The sequence below is a fragment of the Phyllopteryx taeniolatus genome, unplaced genomic scaffold, assembly GCF_024500385.1.
Source record: "Phyllopteryx taeniolatus isolate TA_2022b unplaced genomic scaffold, UOR_Ptae_1.2 contig_24, whole genome shotgun sequence".
Lineage (NCBI taxonomy): Eukaryota > Metazoa > Chordata > Actinopteri > Syngnathiformes > Syngnathidae > Phyllopteryx > Phyllopteryx taeniolatus.
Window position 1 is genome coordinate 746,216 of NW_026903162.1, and position 24,421 is coordinate 770,636.

General features: G+C 41.7%; 1 protein-coding gene across 7 annotated transcripts in view; it reads right to left on the reverse strand.

The window, feature by feature from the left end:
• Nucleotides 1–4,422: 4,422 nt before the first annotated feature.
• The window catches only part of ppip5k1a (diphosphoinositol pentakisphosphate kinase 1a), a 137,242-nt gene continuing 117,243 nt past the window's right edge, over nt 4,423–24,421 (reverse strand). For 4 of the 7 annotated variants that reach the window (XM_061765039.1, XM_061765037.1, XM_061765036.1 and 1 more), the window contains 3 exons: nt 10,486–10,623; nt 10,285–10,401; nt 4,423–6,539 (listed from right to left, as the gene is read on the reverse strand). In XM_061765039.1, coding sequence (XP_061621023.1) covers nt 5,902–6,539; nt 10,285–10,401; nt 10,486–10,623 — 893 coding nt within the window. In that variant the 3' untranslated portion in view covers nt 4,423–5,901. Of the gene's footprint in view, nt 6,540–10,284; nt 10,402–10,485; nt 10,624–23,525; nt 23,706–24,421 lie in introns of all 7 variants that reach the window. The other 3 variants (XM_061765035.1, XM_061765033.1, XM_061765031.1) reach the window with 1 other exon arrangement.

The window sequence follows — 24,421 nt, forward strand, 5'->3', positions numbered from 1 at the left end:
GCAATAGGAGAAAAATCTTGTATATCCCAAAATGTATTTAGCTCAGAAAACGTTGAAAGTTTGTTTCGGACACCTAACGGTAAAGACGTTTTGGAAAAGTTATAATATATATATTTTTTTCCCAATTATGACCTTTTAATGGTTAACAACTTCACATAATTCAATTAGAATATTTTTGGGATTTTCAAAAGGAAATTCAGTTGGGCCATGTTTTTATTGTTATTGATCAAATGATATGAGAATGACTCACACACTCATTCTTCATCTAACAGTCCAGTGACGTGGGACAGAAACAACATAAAATTGTGATGTTTTGGAATTCTAAAAGTTGCGCTTTTTGCATCCATCAGGCTAGCCCTCAGAATGAAGGTTTAGGGTTATGCTGTATTGCAGACTGCAGGGAAGTAGGAAATATCCCACTCGGAATTTCTGAGGTCTAACGTCAAAGGGTTCCAGTTGAAAGTCAACGAAACATAAATATAGTTCATGTAATATTCTATTGACGTTCTACATGTGCCGCTGTTATGTAGCTTTTGTAGTTTGAGGTAAAATTCCCAGTTTCCTAGAATTCAGCATAAAGTGCCTGTTGGGCAACTTACATATCTGCAATATTGAATAATATTGAATTAGCAGTTCAGCATCAGATACAGATTTCAGTGGCTAATCCATAAAATAAATTGATGTTGCGGCACATTAAAAGGGATAGTTTTCTGGGAGATTATGACCACTGGACTTTTTGGGAAAAGTTGGTCAAACATGAGTATAGAGAGAACAGACCGAGAGGATTCTCACTTTGAAAACTTCAATACAAATGCATTCCTGGGTTATTAATCATGAAGTGTGTTCGCAAAGGTTGGGAAGCACATTGATTTGACAAGCTTTGCTCCTGTCTCAACAGTTGCTGCAGAAAGAGTAAATATTGACCAAAATATATTTTACGGGATGAAACAAAGTATGACCTGAACCTCATTTCCTGTTTGTATTTTCCACACATGCAGTGTTAAAATGATATGCACTAAAAGTGCAAAATTGTTAATAGATAAATCAGTTGGTGAATTTCTTTTCAAACAGTCATTTAATTGCTTTAGAATTTTTGAATTGGTTTATTTAGCTGGATATTTGGTTTTATCAGTAGATGGCTTTCATTGACATTTTAGTGATTTTGATAATGACTTGATAATTTGATATTGTGGAATTTGGATTTATGTATTTTGAATAATTTCAATACCAACCAGGAATCAAATGAATCATCCGACAAATTACAGGACCAATATTTATCACAAGGGTCAACATTTTAGATCCACAAGTCTCTCGTTGTTGCTGGATATGAATCTATTTCGTATGTGATTCATGTACAACACATGCATGTACATGTAGACAATGGCTTTTCTCTTTCCACACGAAAGGGGCTGCAGGCAATAGCTCCAGTTGAATGTGATGATGCAGATTACCTTTATGTTCTCTGTGGAGGACTTAGAAATCTAATGGTTGCCTTGTTTACTGCACATCTAACGGCTTACTGTGGCCAGCAGCACATTTCAGTTACGCAGGGCAGTTTTCAACAAAGTACACATATTAAAAGATCATTTGTTCCTTTGGGTGACAGGAAACATCGCCAAAATGAGTTAAGTTTAAAATAAGATCAAGTCAAATATATGACAAGGGGGTTTGTCTGTTAACCCCCTTCAGCCCAATGGGCAATACAGTATGTCGTCTGGATCTTTAATTAATACTTTATTATACAGACTGGTGATAACAATATCTACACTACTTGCATATGAGATTGAGAGATGTTACTACCTATCATTCAGACATATTAACACTTCCACATTTGACTGCTGCATTTTCACTGAACGTGATTTGAGTCCTGTTGTCCTCCACCGCTTGTAAATGCATGTGTACCTTTTGAGTTCTCACATATTGTCATAGCAGATGAGACAATAATTTGAGATGTGCTGTTTTATGATTGAGATTGACGCGCTGTCCAGTACTCTGATCAAAGCTCACATGAAATGCTGCTGTGTTGTGCTGCTAAGAAAGCCTTGTGAATTATTTGTCCTTTTCTGCTTTTTTTTTTTTTTTTTTTTTACATCTCCTGTTTTGAGTGCAATATTCTGTTTTACTCATCAAATGCATCAAAGTAAAAATTTCAACGCTCGCTACTGTTTAAAGGGGAAAAGTGCCATGACGAGAAATAAAACATTTATTGAAGAAAAATGTCTCCCATCATCTGTTCTTACCGATAGAGGGAAACCAACCCCTCAGGTACAATACATTCAAGGAACAGCCGTAAGCCTATATTCTTTGTCACCGAAACTATACTGCAGATATTCGATTTTTCCTGGTCATGTCACAGTATTTACATGTTGCTAGATGAAGTTAATAGAACCATAAGTGGCCCAATTGGTCGATGAACAAAAAACTGCAGTATACAGTATACCAGTTATGCCCACGAGGCAATGGACAAACAAGTGATATGCCTAATTATCATCATCTGGGGTTTCCCAAATTTTATAATAATATTACTGTATGTAAACCTCTGAGAAAGTAAGAACAAATTGCCTAAAAAAAAAAAAAAATCGTTAATTATTCTGGGATTTAGCAAATAGAAATAATTTCGGTAATCCAGACGTAAAACAGGAAGTTTAGTCTGATTTCATGTCAGTGAAGAAATAAAAGCGTCTTTTTATGGTGTATGTAAATACTGTATCTGGTTTCAAATGTTCGTATTTTATAAATGCATGGTTTTATGGAATAAGTCGGCTATCTATTCCACCTGGTACCAGTACAACTGTCCCCATACACTGAACAAAATATAAACAACACTTTTGTTTTTGCTCCCATTTTTGGTGAGCTGGATTCCAAGATCTCAAACTTTTTCTACATACACAAAAGGCCATTTCCCTCAAATATTGTTCACAATTCTGAGCATTTCTCCTTTGTCGAGATAATCCATCCCACCTCACAGATGTGGCATATCATGATGCTGACTAGGCAGCATGATTATTGCACAGGTGTGCCTTAGGCTGTCCACAATAAAAGGCCACTCTGAAATGTGCGGTTTTATCACCCAGCACAATCTCACAGATGTCGCTAGTTCTGAGGGAGCGTGCAATTGCCATGCTGACTGCAGGAATGTCCACCAGAGCTGTTGCCTGTGAATTGAATTTTCATTTCTCTACCATAAGCCGTCTCCAAAGGCGTTTCAGACAATTTGGCAGTACATCCAGTCTCACAACCGCGGGACCACGTGTAACCACACCAGCCCAGGACCTCCACATCCAGCATGTTTACCTCCAAGATGGTCTGAGACCAGCCACCCGGACAGCTGCTGCAATAATCGGTTTGCATCACCAAAGAATTTCTGCACAAACTGTCAGAAACAGTCTCAGGGAAGCTCATCTGAATGCTCGCCGTCCTCATTGGGGTCTCGACCTGACTGCAGTTAATCGTCGTAACCAACGTGAGTGGGCAACTGCTCACATTCGATGGCGTCTGGCATGTTGGAGAGGTGTTCTCTTCATGGATGAATCCCGGTTTTCACTGTTCATGGCAGATGGCAGACATGGTGTGTGGCGTCGTGTGGGTGAGCGGTTTGCTGATGTCAACGTGGATCGACTGGCCCATGGTGGCGCTGGGGTTATGGTATGGGCAGGCGTATGTTATGGGCAATGAACACAGGTGCATTTTATTGATGGCATTTTGAATGCACAGAGATACTGTGACGAGATCCCGAGGCCCGTTGTTGTGCCATTCATCGACCAGCACATGATAATGCACGGCCCCATGTTGCAAGGACCTGTACACAATTCCTGGAAGCTGAAAACATTCCATTTCTTGCACGGACAGTATACTCCCCGGCCATGTCACCCATTGAGCATATTTGGGATGCTCTGGATCGGCGTATACGACACCGTGTTCCAGACAAAGGAGAAATGCTCACTAACACAGATTTAAGACAGATTTGTGAACAATATTTGAGGGAAATGGCCTTTTGTGTATGTTGAAAAAGTTTCAGATCTTTGACTCCAGCTCACGAAAAATGGGAGCAAAAACAAAAGTGTTGCATTTATGTTTTTTGTTCAGTGTAAGATAATGTGCACAATACACACAGATTGATCAAGAGGTGTTTCTAATATTTTGCTTTCCTCCTCTACGTCTAAATATTAGAAACTCATTCTCATCCTGTGAGTCGCTAAAATGTGTCTGTGAGCAAGCCATTCTGAATTTTGCTCGATTTCGACATGCAGCTAGTTTACATAAGGCAATTTCTCTAGCCGTAATATGTCAACTAGCCTGGGCGAACATCCGACACAACCAGGATAGGCCATCGGACTCCATGGAAGCACAATCATGTTAAAGCCAAACACATGCAAAAAAAACAAACAAACAAAAAAACAAACATTTAAGTAAATCAAATAATTTACTTTAAAGAACCAGTTTATTGGTGTTTATTACGAGATCAGATCACTTAAAACAATGAAAGGATTTTCTCTCCTGTACATACTTTTTTAAATGTAATTTTTAATCATTTATGTCTTTATCCATATACATGGGAGGTGGCAGAATGTATACACAGAACGATTTCAACAATATTAATAAAGGTAAAAAAGCAACCTACTGCACTAAAGCAAAAAGCAGCACACAAACACAATCAATGGTGCCATTATTTTCCCAGTGCACAAAGACAAGATGATTGTACAGTTTCAACTCAATGCCATTTCGCAGCATAGCATCCCAAATAAAAGTGACACATCAGCTTCCTTGTCTACCTGAAGAGCTTCCTAGCGCGTGTGCAGCCCTTCTCATACATGCGTGCTACATAACTGCTTGCCACAATAGAAGCACCTTCACAGTAAAATGGGAGTACTCATTACAGTAGTTATATGAGTATTAGTTTTGATGAGTTACCCTAATAAGAGGATTTACAACAAACTGCACGTTCTCACCAATATGCTTTGTCAAAATAAATCTTTTCTAACAGGAAATATTGAAAGGTATTAAGGACTTTGGCAGTTAGCAGTACTGTACACACATCTCCACTTGCACAAACTTTGTTGAAGGAGCTCTGGACAAGCGACAACATTGTCAGGTAAGGTGGGAGTTTGGAGTTAAGCGCCAACAACAGTTTTGTTAGATAGTGACCTGATATGCAACATGAACAGTAACAGAGTCGACTTATTCTTAGCCATCTTTATGACACCTTTGGGGATAAATTGTAGAGTGATAAATGTATTGAAAATCAAATAGTGGTACCCTGACTTAGGAATTTCATTTATGTGACTGAGCTCATAAGTGAGACATGGGATGCTGGTTGGATGTGGTGAGGTCCGCTGCTGTCATCTAGCAGTGGCATTTGTGTAGCTTGCTCAAAAAGCACATCTAATTTTGGCTCCTGACACGAAGCAAAAATCGTAACTTGGAACACTAAGTTGGTGCATACGTAAATCAAGGTACCACTGTTAAAGCTTGACCTCTTTTCAGAGGTTGTACTGTCAGAGCTTACCCTGTACAATACACTACCTTCAACCACCATTTCAACATTAGTGACTGACTGAAAAGCATAGTAGAACATTGTGATATCTGTCCATAGGTAGGTGGTGTTGGTAAAAGTATTTCTATCAGGTTACCTGCAGGATGACTCTCTCTGGCCATAACAAGGTGTCTTATCATTAAGACAGGTAAATCAGGTAAGCAACCAATGAGTTTAACTTGGGAGTTGAAAGTCTAGTGGACTGGAACAGTAGTTTGATAGATTATGCTCACGTCAGCATGTCTTTATGGGTAATGTAACACTGAGTCTCAGAAGAGAGCAGAGAGCTATTCTGCTCAGTACCCAGTGGTACATGCGTAATAATTGAATTTTATGTATGTGGTAGTTTCTTGTTCATCTTTGTGGCATCACGGTTCTGCTGGGGGATCGGCTTTGAGCTCAAGAGGTGTCTCCGATTCCGGAAGGCTCTCAGGGCTGTCCATCCACAAGTCCACCGACTCCTGAGTGTCGAAAAACTCGTCGTGTCCTTCAGGAGACATGGGCGTCTGGGAGCTGGAACCTGCCTCGCTGCTGCTCTCTCGGAGCTCCAGCAGCACAGGCAGCGAGCTCGGGAGACAGAAGCCTTCCATCCGACCTAGAGAGAGCTCAGCTAGTGGGGAGCAGGGTGGCCTCAAACCAGCGTCTACAACTTCACAACTGGAAAGGTCCACAGTTGAACAAGTCACCTCTTGGCCTTCCTGTGTGTGTTCGGGAGAATCAAATTGGTCATCGGTAATATTGCATTGCTCACTAGCCTCCTCTGGTGAGTTATTTGGCGTCTCTGGTGCTTCGTAGGGGTTTGAAACGGCTGAGAAATTTGGGTCAAATACTTGCGAAGCCAGTGGAGGTGCTGGCTGGGAAGGGAGGTTTTGAGACAAATGGGTTTCCTCACTACTCTGAGGAGTAAGGGAGATCTTATCGCTGAAACTGAAACGTGGGGAGGTGTCAGCTGTCGTGGGAGACGATGGCCCAGCGCTGGATACGGTACTGGATGGACCACTGCTGTCTGTAGGGATAGAAGAATGAATTAGACTAAACTGATTTGCAACCCACCAAAAGTGTCAAGTTATTGTGGTTGGTGGGAGGCAACGCATTGCCCCAATCAACAAAATGTTTTTGATTTATAGCAGAGCGCTGGTCGCTAAGATGACACATTTCGTGAAAATAGAAGAAAAGAAAAAGAAGAGTAACCTGCTTGTGAATTCAATGATGAAGAACTGTGACTTGTACAGACAGTGCTGTGTGCTGACGACACGACAAAGACTGACAAAGGAACGGGTATGAATCCTCTCTTGGTTGTTATCTGTGGTACATTTTTGGAGCATTTTGTACTCCTTCCAATTTGATTCTCATTAATCCAGTCAAGTGACAATTCACTGTCGACCAATGCAGTGGCATAGCGTGGGTTACCAGTGCCCTGTACAGTGATTTATTTTTTTATTTTTTAATTACCGCTATTCGTGCGGTAGAGGGACTAAACCTTGCAGCAAATGCAAAAATCCACAAATCATTTACACCCTCTCCAAGAAGGGGTTTGTCATTACATATAGATGCCACAGGATGGCGGCAACACACCTAAAAACAGAGAGGACCATAAAGCACCAACAAAGCACGTACAACGTACACAGTATTGAAAACATGGTACATAAACGACTGTATTTAGTAGTTAAATTAGTCAACACAAACCACCTTTACATGAGCCTTACCAATAGAATTATATAGCATTCAAGCCTGAATAATGCGCTCGCACAAACTGACGTGATCACACATGGGCAAGAAAATATGCGTAGTAGCACTTTAAACATACAGTCCCGTCCAAATGTATTGGAACAGTAAGGTCCATTCCTTTGTTTTTGTTGTATAGTGAAGACATTTGGGTTGAAGATGAATATGAGAAAGAAGTTCAGAATTACAGCTTTTATTTCATGGTATTTACATTTAGATGTGTTAAACAACTCAAGACAGCGAACCTTTTCTTTGAAGCTAACCCACTTTTCAAGTGAGCAAAGGTATTGGAACATGCATTATTAAAAAGTTATAAATTAACTTAAAGTGCAGAACATTTAATATTTGGTGGCATAACCCTTACTTGCAATAACGGCATCAAGCTTGTGACCCACTGACTTCACCAGACTGTTGCATTTTTAATTTGAAATGCTTTTCCAGGCATTTACTGCAGCCTCCTTCACTTCTTGTTTGTTTCTGGGGGTTTCTCCCTTCAGTCTCCTCTTCAGGAGGTAAAGTGCATGTTCTATTGGGTTAAGGTCCAGTGATTGACTTGACCAGTCAAAGACCTTCCACTTTTCTCCCTGTTGATGTCCTTTGTTGTGTTGGCAGGGTGTTTTGGGTCATTGTCTTGTTGCATGATGAAGCTTCTCCCGTAAATTTCCAGAAAAAATGGTTTTGAAGACTTCATAATTCATTCTGCTGCTACCAACATGAGTTACATCATCAATAAAGACTAGTGAGCCCATTCCAGAAGCAGCCATGCAAGACCAAGCCATGACATTACCTCCGCCATGCTTCACAGCTGAGTTTGTATGTTTTGGATCCGAAGCAGATTCTTTCTTTCTCCATACTTTGGCCTTTCCATCACCTTGGTAGAGGTTAATCTTGGTCTCATCAGTCCATACAACTTTATTCAGCCACCTGGTCTTCATGTTTGCTGAATAGCAAATGAAGTTTTCACAGGTGAAACCCAAAGCCAAAAACAATAACTAATGTTTAAGCAATCAATCTAAAAGGCAACACCTGAATTACTAGAAACATCCATCAGTCACGTTCCAATACTTGTGCTCGCTTGAAAAGTCGGTGGCTTCAAACAAAATGTGCTCTGTCCTGAGTTGTTTAACACATCTAGATGTAAATACAATGAAATAAATGCTGGAATTCTGAACTTCTGTCACATATTCCTCTTTTGATCCAAAACCTAAATGTCTTGCAGTATACAACAAAAACAAAGGAATTGACCTTGCCGTTCCAATACTTTTGGAGGGGACTGTATTGAATGTATTTAGAAACAAAACATGAAAATGAGTTTGTTTGCACTTTAAGAGTACGGGTGGCAGTGCCCCAACAGATGGTGCTGTTTTTATGTGTTTTATATTTAATCCAGAGTCATTAAAGTCACCTTTTGGCATTTACACACAATAATAAATGTTAGAGAATAGAGGCAAATTGTCCCGGTAAAGTAGATTACACGGTCTATTAGTAGCGGCATCGGGAGAGAAGTTTCATTTTTGGCAGAGCACCAAGGTGCATTCAAGGACCTCCATCAAAACAGGGCATTACAAATGCAGATGAAAAAATACCAATGAATTAAACGTAATAACACCAAGATTCAACAAGACGGCGCCAATGAAATACATTTGTTGCTTTGGACTAAGCACAAAAACACTAAGTAATCGATGATGTCATAATCTCAATCTCTGCGCCGTCCTCGGTTGCAGGCCCCAACCCATCCAATCACATTCAGACACTGTATGTGACCCTCCTGCACAAAACCGATTGTAAGATGCACGACTGTTTTGAGCTATATACATTTTCTGAAAAGGCATTAAAATACTTTCCAATATTGTATAGATTGTGGTAATTGGATAAATTTGGTGAAGATATGTTCGTTTAAAGATCAGAAGCGGCATTTCAGCATTAGCCTAGCAACAAGAATGTTTGATTTACACCACGAGGGACTGTATGGCCTTTTGCTGGTCCATACGTGAAATGACACATTTGAATTACATCTGCGGCTGTAGAGAAACCCAAGATTTCTGTTGATACCAGACATGATGTGGTTGTCCTTGTTCTGAGTGCAGCAGTTCAAAACACGGCTGTGCAACTTCCGATCGGTTTCCTGCTAGAGGGTCCATATACTCATGGCCTCGCAGATGGTTGGTACTTGTGAAACTCTTAACACCAATTCACATAACACAACTGCAGAGTCACTACTCGCTACATATAGTACACATTGCTATGGGAGCGTTCGCAGTGTTGTCACCTAATGGTGGTGTCTCGGTTGGCTAAAAGCCAATAGCTGACCACGCGTTATTGGGTTATTCACGCTTATTTCCATTAATTAATAAATGGTAGTGTCATGTTGCGTTATATACTGTACATACAGATTGTCAACAAATAATTCTTAGAGCTTTTATGGCACCCTAAAGACATATGAAGCTTAATGAAAGCTTACGTGAAGCCATTACAGGTGGAACCATAGTGATCAACCTTAATTATAAGACTCTTAACTTGATAATGACTTGTTTTTCCAATGTAATAATATATTACATATCCTATTGTTCATATTTAATGATATTTGGCACAAACAAACAAAAGATAAATCTCACATTAGCTAATAATGATTATTTGCTGAAAACAATAAAGTTTATCAGTTTGAACATTAAATATCTTGTCTTTGTAGTGTATTCAATTAAATATAGATGGAACATGATTTGCAAATCATTGTATTCTGTTTTTATGTTTAACACAACGTCCCAACTTCATTGGAATTGGGGTTGTAATTTAAGCAGAATCTGTTTATTCCTGTGATCAAGATGACCATTTTCTGAGCAGTTTATGCAGAAATTCAAGAAAATCCAACGGGTTCAGATACTTTTTCCTCCCACTATACATTTGAGACCAACTGGAGTCGAGTCACATGTACATCAAAGTAATTGTGCCAAAGGGAACATCTCCTTATAACAAGAGATACAGTACAGTAGAATTATGAAAACGTCAAGTGATGTTGCAATACTCACACCATGGAGGTTTGTCCGAACGAGACCTGAGAGACATGGAGGAGGAGAGGACTCTGTGGGGGATATATGAACCGTCCCCTGATGGATGGTTGTGTGCACCAAACATGGCTGACAAAGCTGCGTAGACAAAAGACCCAAGATAAAGATTCCAAATTATTCCAAATATTTACTGTAGCTGAGATTTATATTTAAATCTGTAACCTCTAGTCGTCCTTGTATGAGGATCTCCGGCACTCTCACACACACTTGTGAGGAACTCATTGACCTGTTTGAGTGACAATGAGTTGTGTAGTGTTTCCAGAGGATAGATGGATGGTACCATGGAGCATCCTTCAAAGCCTGTGGTACAGGAGGGAGATGACAGAGACATCATCTTTTAGTTGGACAGGGCAGCCAGAAGAGCAGCTAGACTGAACCAAATTAGCTGACACATGAGACAGCGGCCCAATACTTTGCATTTTATAATACTCAAGGATCCAACTTTCTTCAGACCGATTAACATACTGTAAACTCCTACAAAATTCAACAGTTCAACTCCACACAGCCAAGTTTCAAAACCCATGCTGAATGTCAACAACATTGCACCATATCAAGCAACAAAGATATAAATCAGTGGCCCAAGCAGATTCAAAAAATGTAACAGCCTTATTAGTCAGCCCTTACACACACACACACACACACACACACACACACACACACACACACGCTTGACTCTAGCAGCACACAGCTACTGAAACATCAGATCCAACACACATTATTAAAGTCAGTTTAACTGCCGTTAGTGGACAACCAAGCCACACATCAACAAGAGCTGCTGAGTTACAAAGCATCGAGCTACAACTCGTTTTCATGGTCTACAATCTCATAGGATGACCTTGATAGTTCACTAATGTAGACTAACCAAGAAAGGAATCGAATCATATGCTTATTAAAGTATGGCATAGGGACATATCAGTTTAATTTACTTAAAAAAAGCCTTGAAATCAAGATGAAGCCAAATGATGAGAGGAAGTGGTCTTGATGACATGAAATGCAATAGGATGACATTGAGATGTTTTCTGTTAGGGATGCAAGATAACAATTGGGCCGATATATTGGGAAAAATTACGGCAGCCTACGACGCAGCGGAGTCGCATAGCAGCTCAAGCCGACAGGAGTGAGCGGGGGCGGTTTGGCTGCATGCAGAAACACGGTTGTCCTGGTAAGCTAACAGCTAGCTAACAGCTAAGGTAAAAGCAAACCCTTGTAGAAGAACGCTCCTCCACATCTTCCTTTGCAATGTTTGCTCACTGGATAATTAGATAATCTAAAATTGCAATGAACATCAATACACACAACGGCCGTCCTGCATTCGACGGGGCCAGCGTGAGTCCGTATCCACAAATGACGCACATCTGCTGGCTTGCTCAGGAGAAACACCCCACACCCCGGCACTCTTTGCTCAGAAACACATTCAATTGTTTTAAAATAAACATTACCATTAACATGAATGATCGGCCGTTCTTATATTGTTTAAAAAATATATATATATTTGAACCTGTGTATTATTCAAGTTTGAGAAGAAAAAAGAGAGTTCATTGAGTTATCAATGCTATAGTTGTGGTGCCCTCACGACACCTATGTGAAGCTAGACAGCCAGCAAACTAATAAAGAAAGCTCCGTACACAAGGCGTTCTTTTCTTGCTTTTATGGCGGTCTCTTGTGTTGATACAAATAAGATAGATATAGTAAAAAGATGAACGTTCCCCAAGGGTGAAACGTTTAGAGAACAATTCAACGTGTTATGAGCCGTTTTCAGAGTTCTCTTTTACTGTAGCTTGACTTCTACCGAGAGAGTAATACAGTTCCCTCCAAAAGTATTGGAACGGCAAGATCAATTCCTTTGTTTTTGTTGTAAACTGAAGACATTTGGGTTTCAGATCAAAAGGTGAATAGGAGACAAAAGTTCAGAATTTCATGGTATTTACATCTAGATGTGTTAAACAACTCAGGACAAAGCACCTTTTGTTTGAAGCCACCGACCAGACATGTAAACACCAAAGGCATGAAAAAGCTGGAAAAAACAAAAACATACAACAACAAAAAAAAACATTGTAGGAGTCTCGGGGGATCCAATACAATATATATATTTTTTTATTGGCCATTTCTGAATTTGAAGTTAGTTCATTCTGTGTTGTGACATAATTCCAAACATCGCTCCGTCGCTTAATACATTTAACGTTAACATCCGTAAACTAATTAGAAAATTGTCGGCGCATTTCCTAATTAATACAAGATGTACTAGTGGATCAACTCTTTTCGCCGATGTTACGTGTGCTTTGTGGTTCCGCCGGGACCACAACCCGCAGCACCTCAACGTGAAAATACAAAAGACCAGTGCAATAAATACGACACTGGCTGATCTGATGAGCAAAAATGTTGCTTAAACGTAAGAGTAGCAATAGAGGATGTCTGCTCCAGAGGTGGGTACAGTAGCCAAACATTGTAATCAAGTAAGAGTACTGTTACTTGACGATAATGTGACTCAACTAAAAGTAAAAGAGAGTCCTCCAAAAAATTACTTGAGTAAGATAAAAAGTACAGTGAAATAATTACTCAAATACTGAGTAAATAGTGAGCAACTTGCACAGACAAAACTACAACAAAACATCTGTAATTTACTGCACGGTGTTTTCTAAAGTTATAAGTGAGTTGAGTTTGGGCAGACAGTGCCATACAAATACTACAATACATGAAAACTGTTGTTTTTGTTCGTCTAAATGTAAACAAGAGTAGCGCGCCCGTTGCCTTCATGGTAACGATGACCTTAAATTGGATTGGAGCAAACAGCGGCCAATGCGGAAGTCGAAGTCGTAGTCTCGTGCACGAAATAGTTGATAAATAAGCAATAATTGATAAATAAAAGTAGCGAGCAACATTTAGATCATTGTCCATCCATTTTCTGAGCCGCTTCTCCTCAATAGGGTCGCGGGCGTGCTAGAGCCTATCCCAGCTATCATCGAGCACGAGGCGGGGTACACCCTGAACTGGTTGCCAGCCAATCGCAGGGCACATACAAACAAACAACCATTCACACTCACATTTACATCGACGGGCAATTTAGAGTTGTCAATTAACCTACCATGCATGTTTTTGGGATGTGGGAAGAAACCGGAGTGCCCAGAGAAAACCCACGCAGGCACGGGGAGAACATGCAAACTAAACACAGGCGGGGCCGGGGATTGAACCCTGGACCTCAGAACTGTGAGGCAGACGCTCTAACCAGTCGCCCACCGTGCCGCCTTTAGATCATTGTAGCAGAGTAAAAGTAGTGTTACTTCTTAACAGCAGAAGCGGTGGAAGTGTTTTTTCTGATTTTGTCAACTTATCCAAAGCAGGTCCCGAGCGCACAGGCGGAATCTCAGGCCAAGGGATATTAGTCCGTCGCGGAGTAATATTTACAATTACATCTGTGTGTGGATGGTGGATGTGTGGAATGGATCTCTCTGCCAGTGTTCATGGAGTACGAAAGAGTCTATGACGACAGCGACCCGCCTCCAGGAAAAACTCATCAGATCTATACGATTCACGTAATGGGCCTATTTTGAGTTCAAAACGGTGAATTTTCCCAAAAGGCGACTGATTTGCATGTATGTAAAGTGAGTAACATTTAATATTTGGTGGCATAACCCTTACATTGACTTCATTAGACTGTTGCATTCTTCATTTGAAATGCTTTTCCAGGCCTTGACTGCAGCCTCTTTCAGTTCTTGTTGTTTGTTTCTGGGGGTTTCTCCCTTCAGTCTCCTCTTCAGGAGGTAAAATGCATACACTATTGGGTTAAGGTCTGATGATTGACTTGGCCAGTCTAAGACCTTCCACTTTTTCCCCCTGATGAAGTCCTTTGTTGCGTTGGCAGTGTGTTTTGGGTCATTGTCTTGTTGCATGATGAAGCTTCTCCCTATTAGTTTGGATGCATTTTTCTGTAAATTGCCAGACAAAATGGTTTTGTAGACTTCAGAATTAATTCTGCTGCTACCATCATGAGTTACATCATTAATAAAGACTGGTGAGCCGGTTCCAGAACCAGCCATGCAAGCCCAAGCCATGACATTTACATGTTTTGGATTATAAGCAGATCCTTTCTTTCTCCATACTTTGGCCTTTCCATCACTTTGGTAGAGGTTAATCTTGGTTATATCAGTCCACAAAACTTTGTTCCACAACTTTTGTGGCTCATAGCTGTACCTGCCCTGTGGAGGTTGGCAGTGATGTCACGGACTGTTGTCTTTGGGTGTTTCTTCAGAGCTCTCACAATGTTCCTGTCATCAACTCCTGTCGATACCCTGTTCGAGTTGTAGTAGTAGTAGTTTATTTCTTTTTAAGGACATTCCAAATTGTTGTATTGGCTATGCCCAAAATTTGTTCCATAACTCTGATTTTCCCTCTTCTCTCAGCTTCAAAAGGGTTTACTTTTCTCCCATAGGCAGCTCTCTGGTCTTCATGTTTGCTTAACAGCAAATTCAGTTTTCACAGGTGAAACCCAAAGCCAAAAACAAGCACTAATATTTAAGCAATCAATCGAAAAGGCAACACCTGAGCAACTCGAACACCCATCAGTCACATGTTCCAATACTTTTGCTCACTTGAAAAGTGGGTGGCTTCAAACAAAAGGTGCTCCATCTTGGGTTGTTTAACACATCTAGATGCCATGAATTAAATGCCGGACAGTCAACTGAAAGTGTTCTCTGTCAATTGACTGTCTGTTGTCGTACTAGAGCGGCTCCAATTACCGGAGACAAATTCCTTGTGTGTTTTTTGGACATACTTGGCAAATAAAGATAAAGATGATTCTGATTCTGAATTCTGGACTTTTGCTTCATATTCAGCTTTTCATCTGAAATCCAAATGTCTTCAGTGTAATAAAAACAAATGAAATGACCTTAGCGTTCCAATAATTTTGGAGGGGACTGTACGTCAAAGATTGTTTATGAACGGGAAGATGCTCTTACATTGGTGGCAAAACAAACGATCCTTAAAGAGAAGACGTCTTATTCAGTTTTACCCCAAAGGTTTCAACAGTTTGTACTATCAAATATGCACTATGAAAGCAACATTTTTATCATCAAACATAACATATTAACCTTATGAAACATGGACGTACAGGAAGTCCTCGATATACGAACGAGTTCCGTTCCTATGCTGGCGACGTAACACGATTTTCCGCATAAGTCGAATTTCACCCTTAAAGTCGAAATTTACGGCGAAATACTTCTGTTACGGGTATTGTCCCACGTGATTGTGACAGCAAGCTCAGTGTGTATGGGCGTGTGCGTCGATGTGTGAGTGAGACGGGACTGCGAAGGAGGAAGGAGTGCGCGCCGGTGCGAGTGTGTACAGTGGCAAGTGTAGTGACGGCGACCGGGGAAGAGTAGCGATTAGCGGAGGACCCGTTGACGTCGAATGTGCAGAGGAGCTAATAAAGCCATTAAAGCAGCAAATCGGTGCTTCGCGCCTTTATTGTTGCCGCTACCCAGCTCAGCTGTGCAACGAGAGAAGGGAGTTAACCCCTGCGTCTCCCGACCACGGTCAGGTGACCGTAGAAGTAAAGGTTAACACTTCATATAAAGAAACTAAAATACATTAAAATAAAAAAATAAGATGCTGTACTTACCATTACTGCTGAGAGTGTGAAAAAAGGAGGGCGAAAAAGGCAAAGACACTCCCGCCGCACAAACACAGACAAGCACTATGCACTAGCTAAGCAGAAACACTATGGAGCTGGGACAAAAACGGCGGACGAGGCACGGGCGTCGTAAAGTCGAAACGTTGAAGGTCCAGTGCGTCGTAACTCGAGGACTTCCTGTATTATAACCTAAAGACATGACGATAGGATTGATTGCAAAGTAACAAAATTCATTTTTACATCGTATCTCATCTCAATCATATTGTACTTTTGTATTTTTGTGACAATAAAAAGGCAATCTTTTATTCTTATTATTTTACATTACATATTTTGAATATATATCATACATGATAATATGATAATTTTAATTATAATTTATATGAACAAAAGGGCATTATTATTCATATCCATTTTGATGTAAAACACAATTATTTACAATATATATAAGTAGGTGGTCCCTGCTCCAGTTTTCTATCAGTTTGGGGGTCCTTGGCCTTGAAATCGTGAAAGATATAAACCATTGAAAAACGATATTGGTTATCAGTATCGGTTTGGAGAGGCAGCAAGTTATCGGTTGGTAAAAATCTGTTTTTGTGCATCCCTATTTTGTGGGATTACTTGTGACACAGACCCTTTCCCAAAAATTAGAATATCATGGAAAAAATTATTTATTTCCATAATTCCATTCAAAAAATTCAAGTATTTATGTGTTTATTTTTACATAATTTGGGCTTCCAGCTCATAAAACCCACGAAATCAGGAATTCAAAAAATTTGAATACTGTGAAGAAATCAGCCCAAATTTTGCAGGCCATAAATGTTTTCAACTGAGTGTCACACAATCTTCTACTAAACTCAAAGAACCTCCACAGGTTTCCCCAGGTGTCATTAAATTGCTTCAGTTTGGTTCTATTGTCTCAGTTGGGTTCAATATGGGGAAGACTGCATACTTGACAACTGGCCAGGAGACCATCATTGATACCCTCCATAGGGATGGGTAAGCCACAAAGGTTCATAGCTTAGAAGGCTGGCTGTGCACAGATGTGCACAATGTGGCAGGAGAAAATTCACCAGCAAAAGAGAAAACCGTGGGCTTCAGCGGATTATCAGATCAGAGAAGATCCAAGAATCTAGATCCAGAAAGAGTGGAATGAGGTGGGAGTCACAGCTTCAAAAACCACCATATTCAGGCGCATCCGGGAGATGGGCTACAAATGTCAGGTTCCTCGGGTCAAGCCACTGCTGAGCCTGAGCCAACGTAGGAAGGGTCTCAACTGGGCCAAGGAGAAGAAGGACTGGACTGTTGGCCAGTGGTCCAAGGTCATCTTTTTTTGATGAAGGTAAAGTGTGCCTTTCATTCAAAATCCAAAGACACGGCAATAGTCTATCAGAATGTTTTAGAGGATTTCATGATTGCTTCTGCTGAGGATCTGTATGGAGATGCAGATTTCATCTTCCAGCAGGACATGGACCATGCCCATACCGCCAGAAGCACCAAAACTTGGTTTGATGCCCATGCCATCACAGTGCTTGACTGGTCAGCCAACTTGCCAGATCTAAACCCCATTGAGAATCTATGAGGTATTATCAAGGGGGAAATGAGGGGCACCAAACCCACAAACAAAGAAGACCTGACAGCAAGCATCAAGGAAATCTGGGCTTCCATAACTACCAGGCAATGCCACAGGGTGATTGCCTCAATGCCACAGTGCATCGAGGCAGTGATTAAAGCAAAAGGATTCCCAACCAAGTATTGAAGATTAACGTATCGTTTTGAAAGTACCATATTTTGATTCATTTACTGTGACCCTAATTTCTTTCTTTCTTTTTTTATTCTACAAAAATTGAGAAGTAAATGATTTCACAGTATTCTAATATTTTGAATTCCTGATGTTGTGGGTTTTATGAGCTGGAAGCCCAAATTATGTAAAAATAAACACATAAATACTTGAAATTGTTTAAATTGTGGGCCCTGAATCTATAATTTATGAAAAATTAACTTTTTCAATGGAATTATTGAAATAAATAAACTTTTCCATGATATTCAAATTTTTTGGAAAGGGTCTTTATATGGTTACACTTTCATGTTACTTTTTACCGCACAGTATCAATAATCGACAATATATATAGTTTCACTGTGGGTATTCGGGGGAGAGAATTGCTTTCAGTAAAAGCAACAATGCAACTTTCCTCATATTGACAATGGTGAATGATTTAGAAAAGCTCTATACATACACAGAAAATACAAAAATATGTGTTTATATATGCATTCACATATTCACTACACACAAAAAGTTATGGATATTCGGCAATCGGATGAAATTTCTGGATGAACTTCAAATGCACCGTAACATTTACAGGTGATCTGAATTTAACCTTCTTTAAACTTTTGAAATGACATGTCTAACAATATTTATCAACATGTCAATATTTATTTACTTTTTGCGCAACTTCATGTTCTATAACAAGGAACTGAACAGCAAAATTCACAACAGGTGTTTAATCCTTGAATCAACCAATACGTTTCGTGCGTCAATTAAAATTTGCATTTAAACATTCCTTTTTAGCAATGCTGCCTACATTTTGACATCATGAGACCAAGACGGCACTTAACAACTGATCAACAGTACCTCGCCACAGCAAGGCTTCAATCAAGAGGTTCTCAGCGGGAGGAGGCAATCGAGCTTAGAGTGTCACAAAGTGCCATTCGTTGGTTGCAACAGAGATAGAGAGAATGGAAGAGTCACAGAAAGGCAAAAAGATGTCCTTGGAAATTACAAAAAACACCTGTTGTGAATTATGCCGTTCAAATCTTCACCTATCCATCAGTTTTCTTCCGCTTATGCGGGGTCGGGTCGCGGGGGAAGCAGCTTTAGCAGGGAGGCGCAGACTTCCCTCTCCCCAGCCACCTTGTCCAGCTCCCCCGGGGGGATCCCGAGGCGCTTCAAGGTCACCCGGGAGACATAGTCTCGCCAGCATGTCCTGGGTCGTCCTCGGGGTCTCCTCCCGTTGGGACGTGCCCGGAACACCTCACCAGGGAGGAGGCATGCTAATCAGATGCCCGAGCCAACTCAACTGGCGCCTCTTAATTCAGACGAGCAGCCACTCTACTCTGAGCCCCTCGCGGATGACCGAGCTTTTCACCCTCTCTCTAAGGGAGAGCCCGGACACACTGCGGAGGCAACTCATTTCGGCCGCTTGTATTCGGGATCTTGGGTCACGACCCAGAGCTTGTGACTATAGGTGAGGGTAGGAACGTAGATCGACCAGTAAATTGAGAGCTTTGCCTTTCAGCTTAGCTCCTTCTTCACCACAACAGACCGATACAAAGTCCGCATCACTGCAGACGTTGCACCGATCCACCTGTCTATCTCCCGTTCCATTCTTCACTCACTTGTGAACAAGACCCCAGATGTATAGGTGCTGATTTTCATCCCAACCGCTTCACACTCAGCAGTGAACCGCTCTTGTGAGACTTGGAGATCACGGCTTGATGAAGCCAACTGAACCACATCATCTGCAAAAAGCAGAGATGCAATACTGAGGCCACCAAACCGGACCCCCTCTATGCCTCGGCTGTGCCTAGAAATTCTGTCCATAAAAGTTTTGAACAGAATTGGTGACAAAGGGCAGCCTTGGCGGAGTCCAAATCTCACCGGGAACAAATCCGACTTACTGCCAGCAATGCGGATCAAACTCTGACACTGATCATACAGGGACCGAACTGCCCATATCAGGGGATTTGATACCTCATACTTCCGAAACACCACCCACAGGATTCCCCAAGAGACACGATGGAACGCCTTCTCCAAGTCCACAAAACACATGTAGACTGGTTGGGCGAACTCCCATGCACCCTCGAGGACCCTGCCAAAGGTGTAGAGCTGGTCCACTGTTCCACGGCCAGGATGGTCCCGACGGACCCTGCTCTCCAGCACCCCTGAATAGACATAACTAGGGAGGCTGAGGAGTGTGATCCCCCTGTAGTTGGAAAACAATCTCCGGTCCCCCTTCTTAAAACGGGGTACCCCCACCCCAGTCTGCCAATCCAGAGGTACTGCCCCGAAGTCCACACGATGTTGCAGAGGCGTGTCAACCAGGACAGTCCCACAACATCCAGAGCCTTAAGAACTCTCTCCATCCCTGGGGCTCTGCCATCAAGGACCTTTTTAACCACCTCGGTGACCTAAACCCCAGAGATAGGAGAGCCCGCCTCAGAGATCCCAGACTCTGCTTCCTCATGGGAAGATGTGTTGGTAGAATTGAGGTGGTCTTCTCCCCACCATCTCACAACGTCCTGAGTTGAGGTCAGCAGCACCCCGTCCCCACTATACACAGTGTTGATGGTGCACTGCTTCCCCCTCTTGAGACGCCAGATGGTGAATCAGACGTTCCTCGAAGCCGTCTGGAAGTCGTTCTCCATGGCCTCACCGAACTCCTCCCATGGCCCATTCCTCAGCGACCACCAAAGCTGCATTCCGCTTGGCCAGCTGGTACCCATCAGCTGCCTCAGGAGTCCCACAGGCCAAAAAGGCCAGAAAGGACTCCTTCTTCAGCTTGGCGGGATCCCTCACTGCTGGTGTCCACCAACGGGTTCGGGTGTTGCCGCCACGACAGGCACTGACCACAGCTCCGGTCGGCCACCTCAGCCATGGAAGCGCAGAACATGGTCCACTCGGACTCAATGTCCCCCGCCTCCCCTGGGACGTTCTGCCGTAGGTGGGAGATGAAACTTCTTCTGACAGGGGATTCTTCCAGACAATCCCAGCAGACCCTGAATATGTTTAGGCCTGCCAGGTCGGACCGGCATCTTTCCCCACCATAGGAGCCAACACACCACCAGGTGGCGATGAGTTGACACCTGGGCCCCTCTCTGCCCCCGAGTGTCCTAGACATGCAGTCGCAAGACCGATGACACGACCACAAAGTCGATCATCGAACAGCAACCTACTGCGGCCTAGGGTGTTCTTGTGCCAAGTGCACGTATGGACACCCTTAGGGTTGAATAGTGTTCGTTATGGACAATCCGTGATGAGCAAAGAAGTTCAATAACAGAACGCTGCTTGGGTTCTGATCGGGGGGCCGTTCCTCCCAATCACGCCCTTTCATGTCTCACTGTCATTACCCACGTGAGCTTTGAAATCCCCCAACAGAAGGATGGAGTCCCCAGCCAGAGTGCTCTCGAGCACCTCCTCCAAGGACTCCAAAACGGGTCAGTACGCACAAACAACAGTCAGGACCCCACCCGAAGGCAGAGGGAGGGTACCTTCCTGTCCACCGGGGTGATCCCCAATGTACAGATGCCGAGTAGGGGGCAATAAGTATCCCCACACCTGCTCGGTGCCTCACACTGTGGGCAACTCCAGAGTGGAAGAGAGTCCAATCCCTTTCAAGAGGACTCGTACCAAAGCCCAAGCTCTCAACTCATTCAAATCGTGAAAGAAAAGCAAGTCGTCGAAAAAGTAATGAAACACTGAATTTCAAATTTCTCCTGAATACCTATCCATGACCTTTTTTAATAGCGTGCGTAGCACTCACACACTTTGTGATATAGTTTATTGGAATGTAGTTTTTCATCGTGCGTATTCTACAACACAAGTTGGGACGTTGTGTTAAACATAAATAAAAACAGAATACAATGATTTGCAAATCATGTTCGACCTATATTAAATTGAATACACTACAAAGACAAGATATTTAATGTTCAAACGGATAAACTTTGTTGTTTTTTGCAAATAATCATTAACTTAGAATTTTATGGCTGGAACACGTTCCAAAAAAGCTGGGACAGGTGGCAAAAAAGACTGAGAAAGTTGAGAAATGCTCATCAAACACCTGTTTGGAACATCCCACAGGTGAACAGGCTAATTGGGAACAGGTGGGTGCCATGATTGGGTATAAATGGAGCTTCCCTGAATTGCTCATTCATTCACAAGCAAAGATGGGGCAAGGTTCACCTATTTGTGAACAAGTGCGTGAGAAAATAATCGAACAGTTTGAGGACAATGTTCCTCAACGTACAATTGCAAGGAATTTAGGGATTTTATCATCTACGGTCCATAATATCATCAAAAGGTTCAGAGAATCTGGAGAAATCACTGCATGTAAGCGACAAGGCCGAAAACCAACGTTGAATGCCCATGACCTTCGATCCCTCAGGCAGGACTGCATCAAAAACCGTAAAGGAACACTTCAGAAAACCAATGTCAGTAAATACAGTTCGGCGCTACATCCGTAAGTGCAACTTGAAACTCTACTATGCAAAGCAAAAGCCATTTATCGACAAAACCTTGAAACGCCGCCGGCTTCTCTGGGCCCGAGCTCATCTCAGATGGACTAATGCAAAGTGGAAAAGTGTTCTGTGGTCCGACGAGTCCACATTTCAAATTGTTTTTGGATGTCTTTTTCATGGACGCCCCTGCTTATTTCAGCAATACAATGCCAAACCACATTCTGCACGTGTTACAACAGCGTGGCTTCATAGTAAAAGAACTTCATAGTAGCGGGTACTAGACTGGCCTACCTGCAGTCCAGACCTTTGTCCCATTGAAAATGTGTGGCGCATTATGAAGCGTAAAATACGACAATGGAGACCCCGGACTGTTGAACAGCTAAAGCTGTACATCAATCAAGAATGGGAAAGTATTCGACTTACTAAGCTTCAACAATTAGTGTCCTCAGTTCCCAAACGTTTATTGAATGTTGTTAAAAGAAAAGGTGATGTAACACAGTGGTAAACATGACCTTGTGCCAGCTTTTTTGGAACGTGTGGCAGCCATAAAATTCTAAGTTAATGATTATTTGGTAAAAACAATAAAGTTTATCAGTTTGAACATTAAATATCTTGTCTTTGTAGTGTATTCAATTAAATATAGGTCGAATATGATTTGCAAATCATTGTATTCTGTTTTTATTCATGCTTAACACAACGTAACTACTTCATTGGAATTGGGGTTGTAAATATAACAATGCAAATAGCCAATTACAACACATTTGAATGGAGAAGTAGCTTCATTAAAATACGTCTTGGCAAGGCGATACACACAATACACACACAAAAAAAAAAGCAAAAGAAAAAGAAGAGCCACAAGATGATAGGTATTGGTATACTGTTGGCAAGCTGATAAGGACATGAGAAAAAAGATGCAATTTGTTAGATGTTTATTTAGAATTGATGGAAATATTTATCTGGGCTTCCAGTTTTCTACTATTAAACCTTGTGTTATACAGTATTTAGTATTTGTATCATTTAATTAAGCAAATACATGAGGGAAAATGAAAATAGTTATTTAAACAATTCATTTAATTTATATCAAGCTACAAAAAAGATTAATAGTCTTTGTATCTAATCAATTAGTTGAGGCAGATTATTTGCCTTCAATTTACCAGAGGCGGGGAAGGAGAGGTGTGCACCAAGCCAGCTTGCGGTATGCACCGCCACAGAGACAGGCAAGCATGCACAAACATCAAGGGGCAAAACAAGCGTCCACCACAGGCCAAGCACACTCAAGACTAAACCGTGTGCAGTGGTTGGACAAGGTGTGAGAATGGGCATTTAGGGTGGGCAATGGGCTAACCATAAAGGTACTCTATGGGGTCCTGGCCAGAGATAAGCCAGTTTCGGAAGAGGCGGAGGTGGTAGGAGCACTGGTGGAGATGGTGGGTGAGTGCACCGTCCAGAGAGAGGTGGGAGCTCAGACTGAGTTCTGTGGAGAAACGACTCAACAACTGGGCCACATGGTGCTCCTCCAATGGCTCTGGGGAAGAAGAGGGAAAGCGAGGATAGGCATAGCAGAAGAGAAGGGGGAACAGAACAAAAGACATGGAATGATAGATGATAAGCCTGAGAGATGAGATAGAGAGAGAAGGAACGGAAGTAGATGAGGGGGAAATAAGTGAATGATGTTTATGAAGTTTGCCTATCAGGGGAAATCTGTATGTTGACATCCAGTCATTGAACTGACAAATGTCCAGTTATTTTTAGCCATGGTCATGCTACAGAATCCTGTATTTTCACATTTCTAATTTGCCTTACAAAAAAAGATATTACATTACTCAAATTGTGTGAATATACAACTCTGACATGAGCAGCATATTTGTGAGACTCAGTGAGTTATAAAAAAGGTATAGCTTCTCAAACACATTTTGCTTTTTTGCCAAACCGTTAGGGTACCAGTGATTCCAAAGAGTAACGCGCATAATGAATGGAAATCAAACTTCTATTTGACATAGGAAAGTGTTACACACGTCTCTGTCTGCCTGCTCAGTACACTATGGCTACATAATAATACATCAAATGCATTCAGGCTAAATAGTGACTCAACTCACAGACATAAACATTGATTTCCCTCCGTATATTGGCACGTTTTCCTCACCAGTCATCTTTTTACTCCTGGTTTAAAGGCATCCATCTATCTATTACCTATATCACTTGTCCTCAATAGTGTCGTGGGCCACTGCAGCCAACTGACTT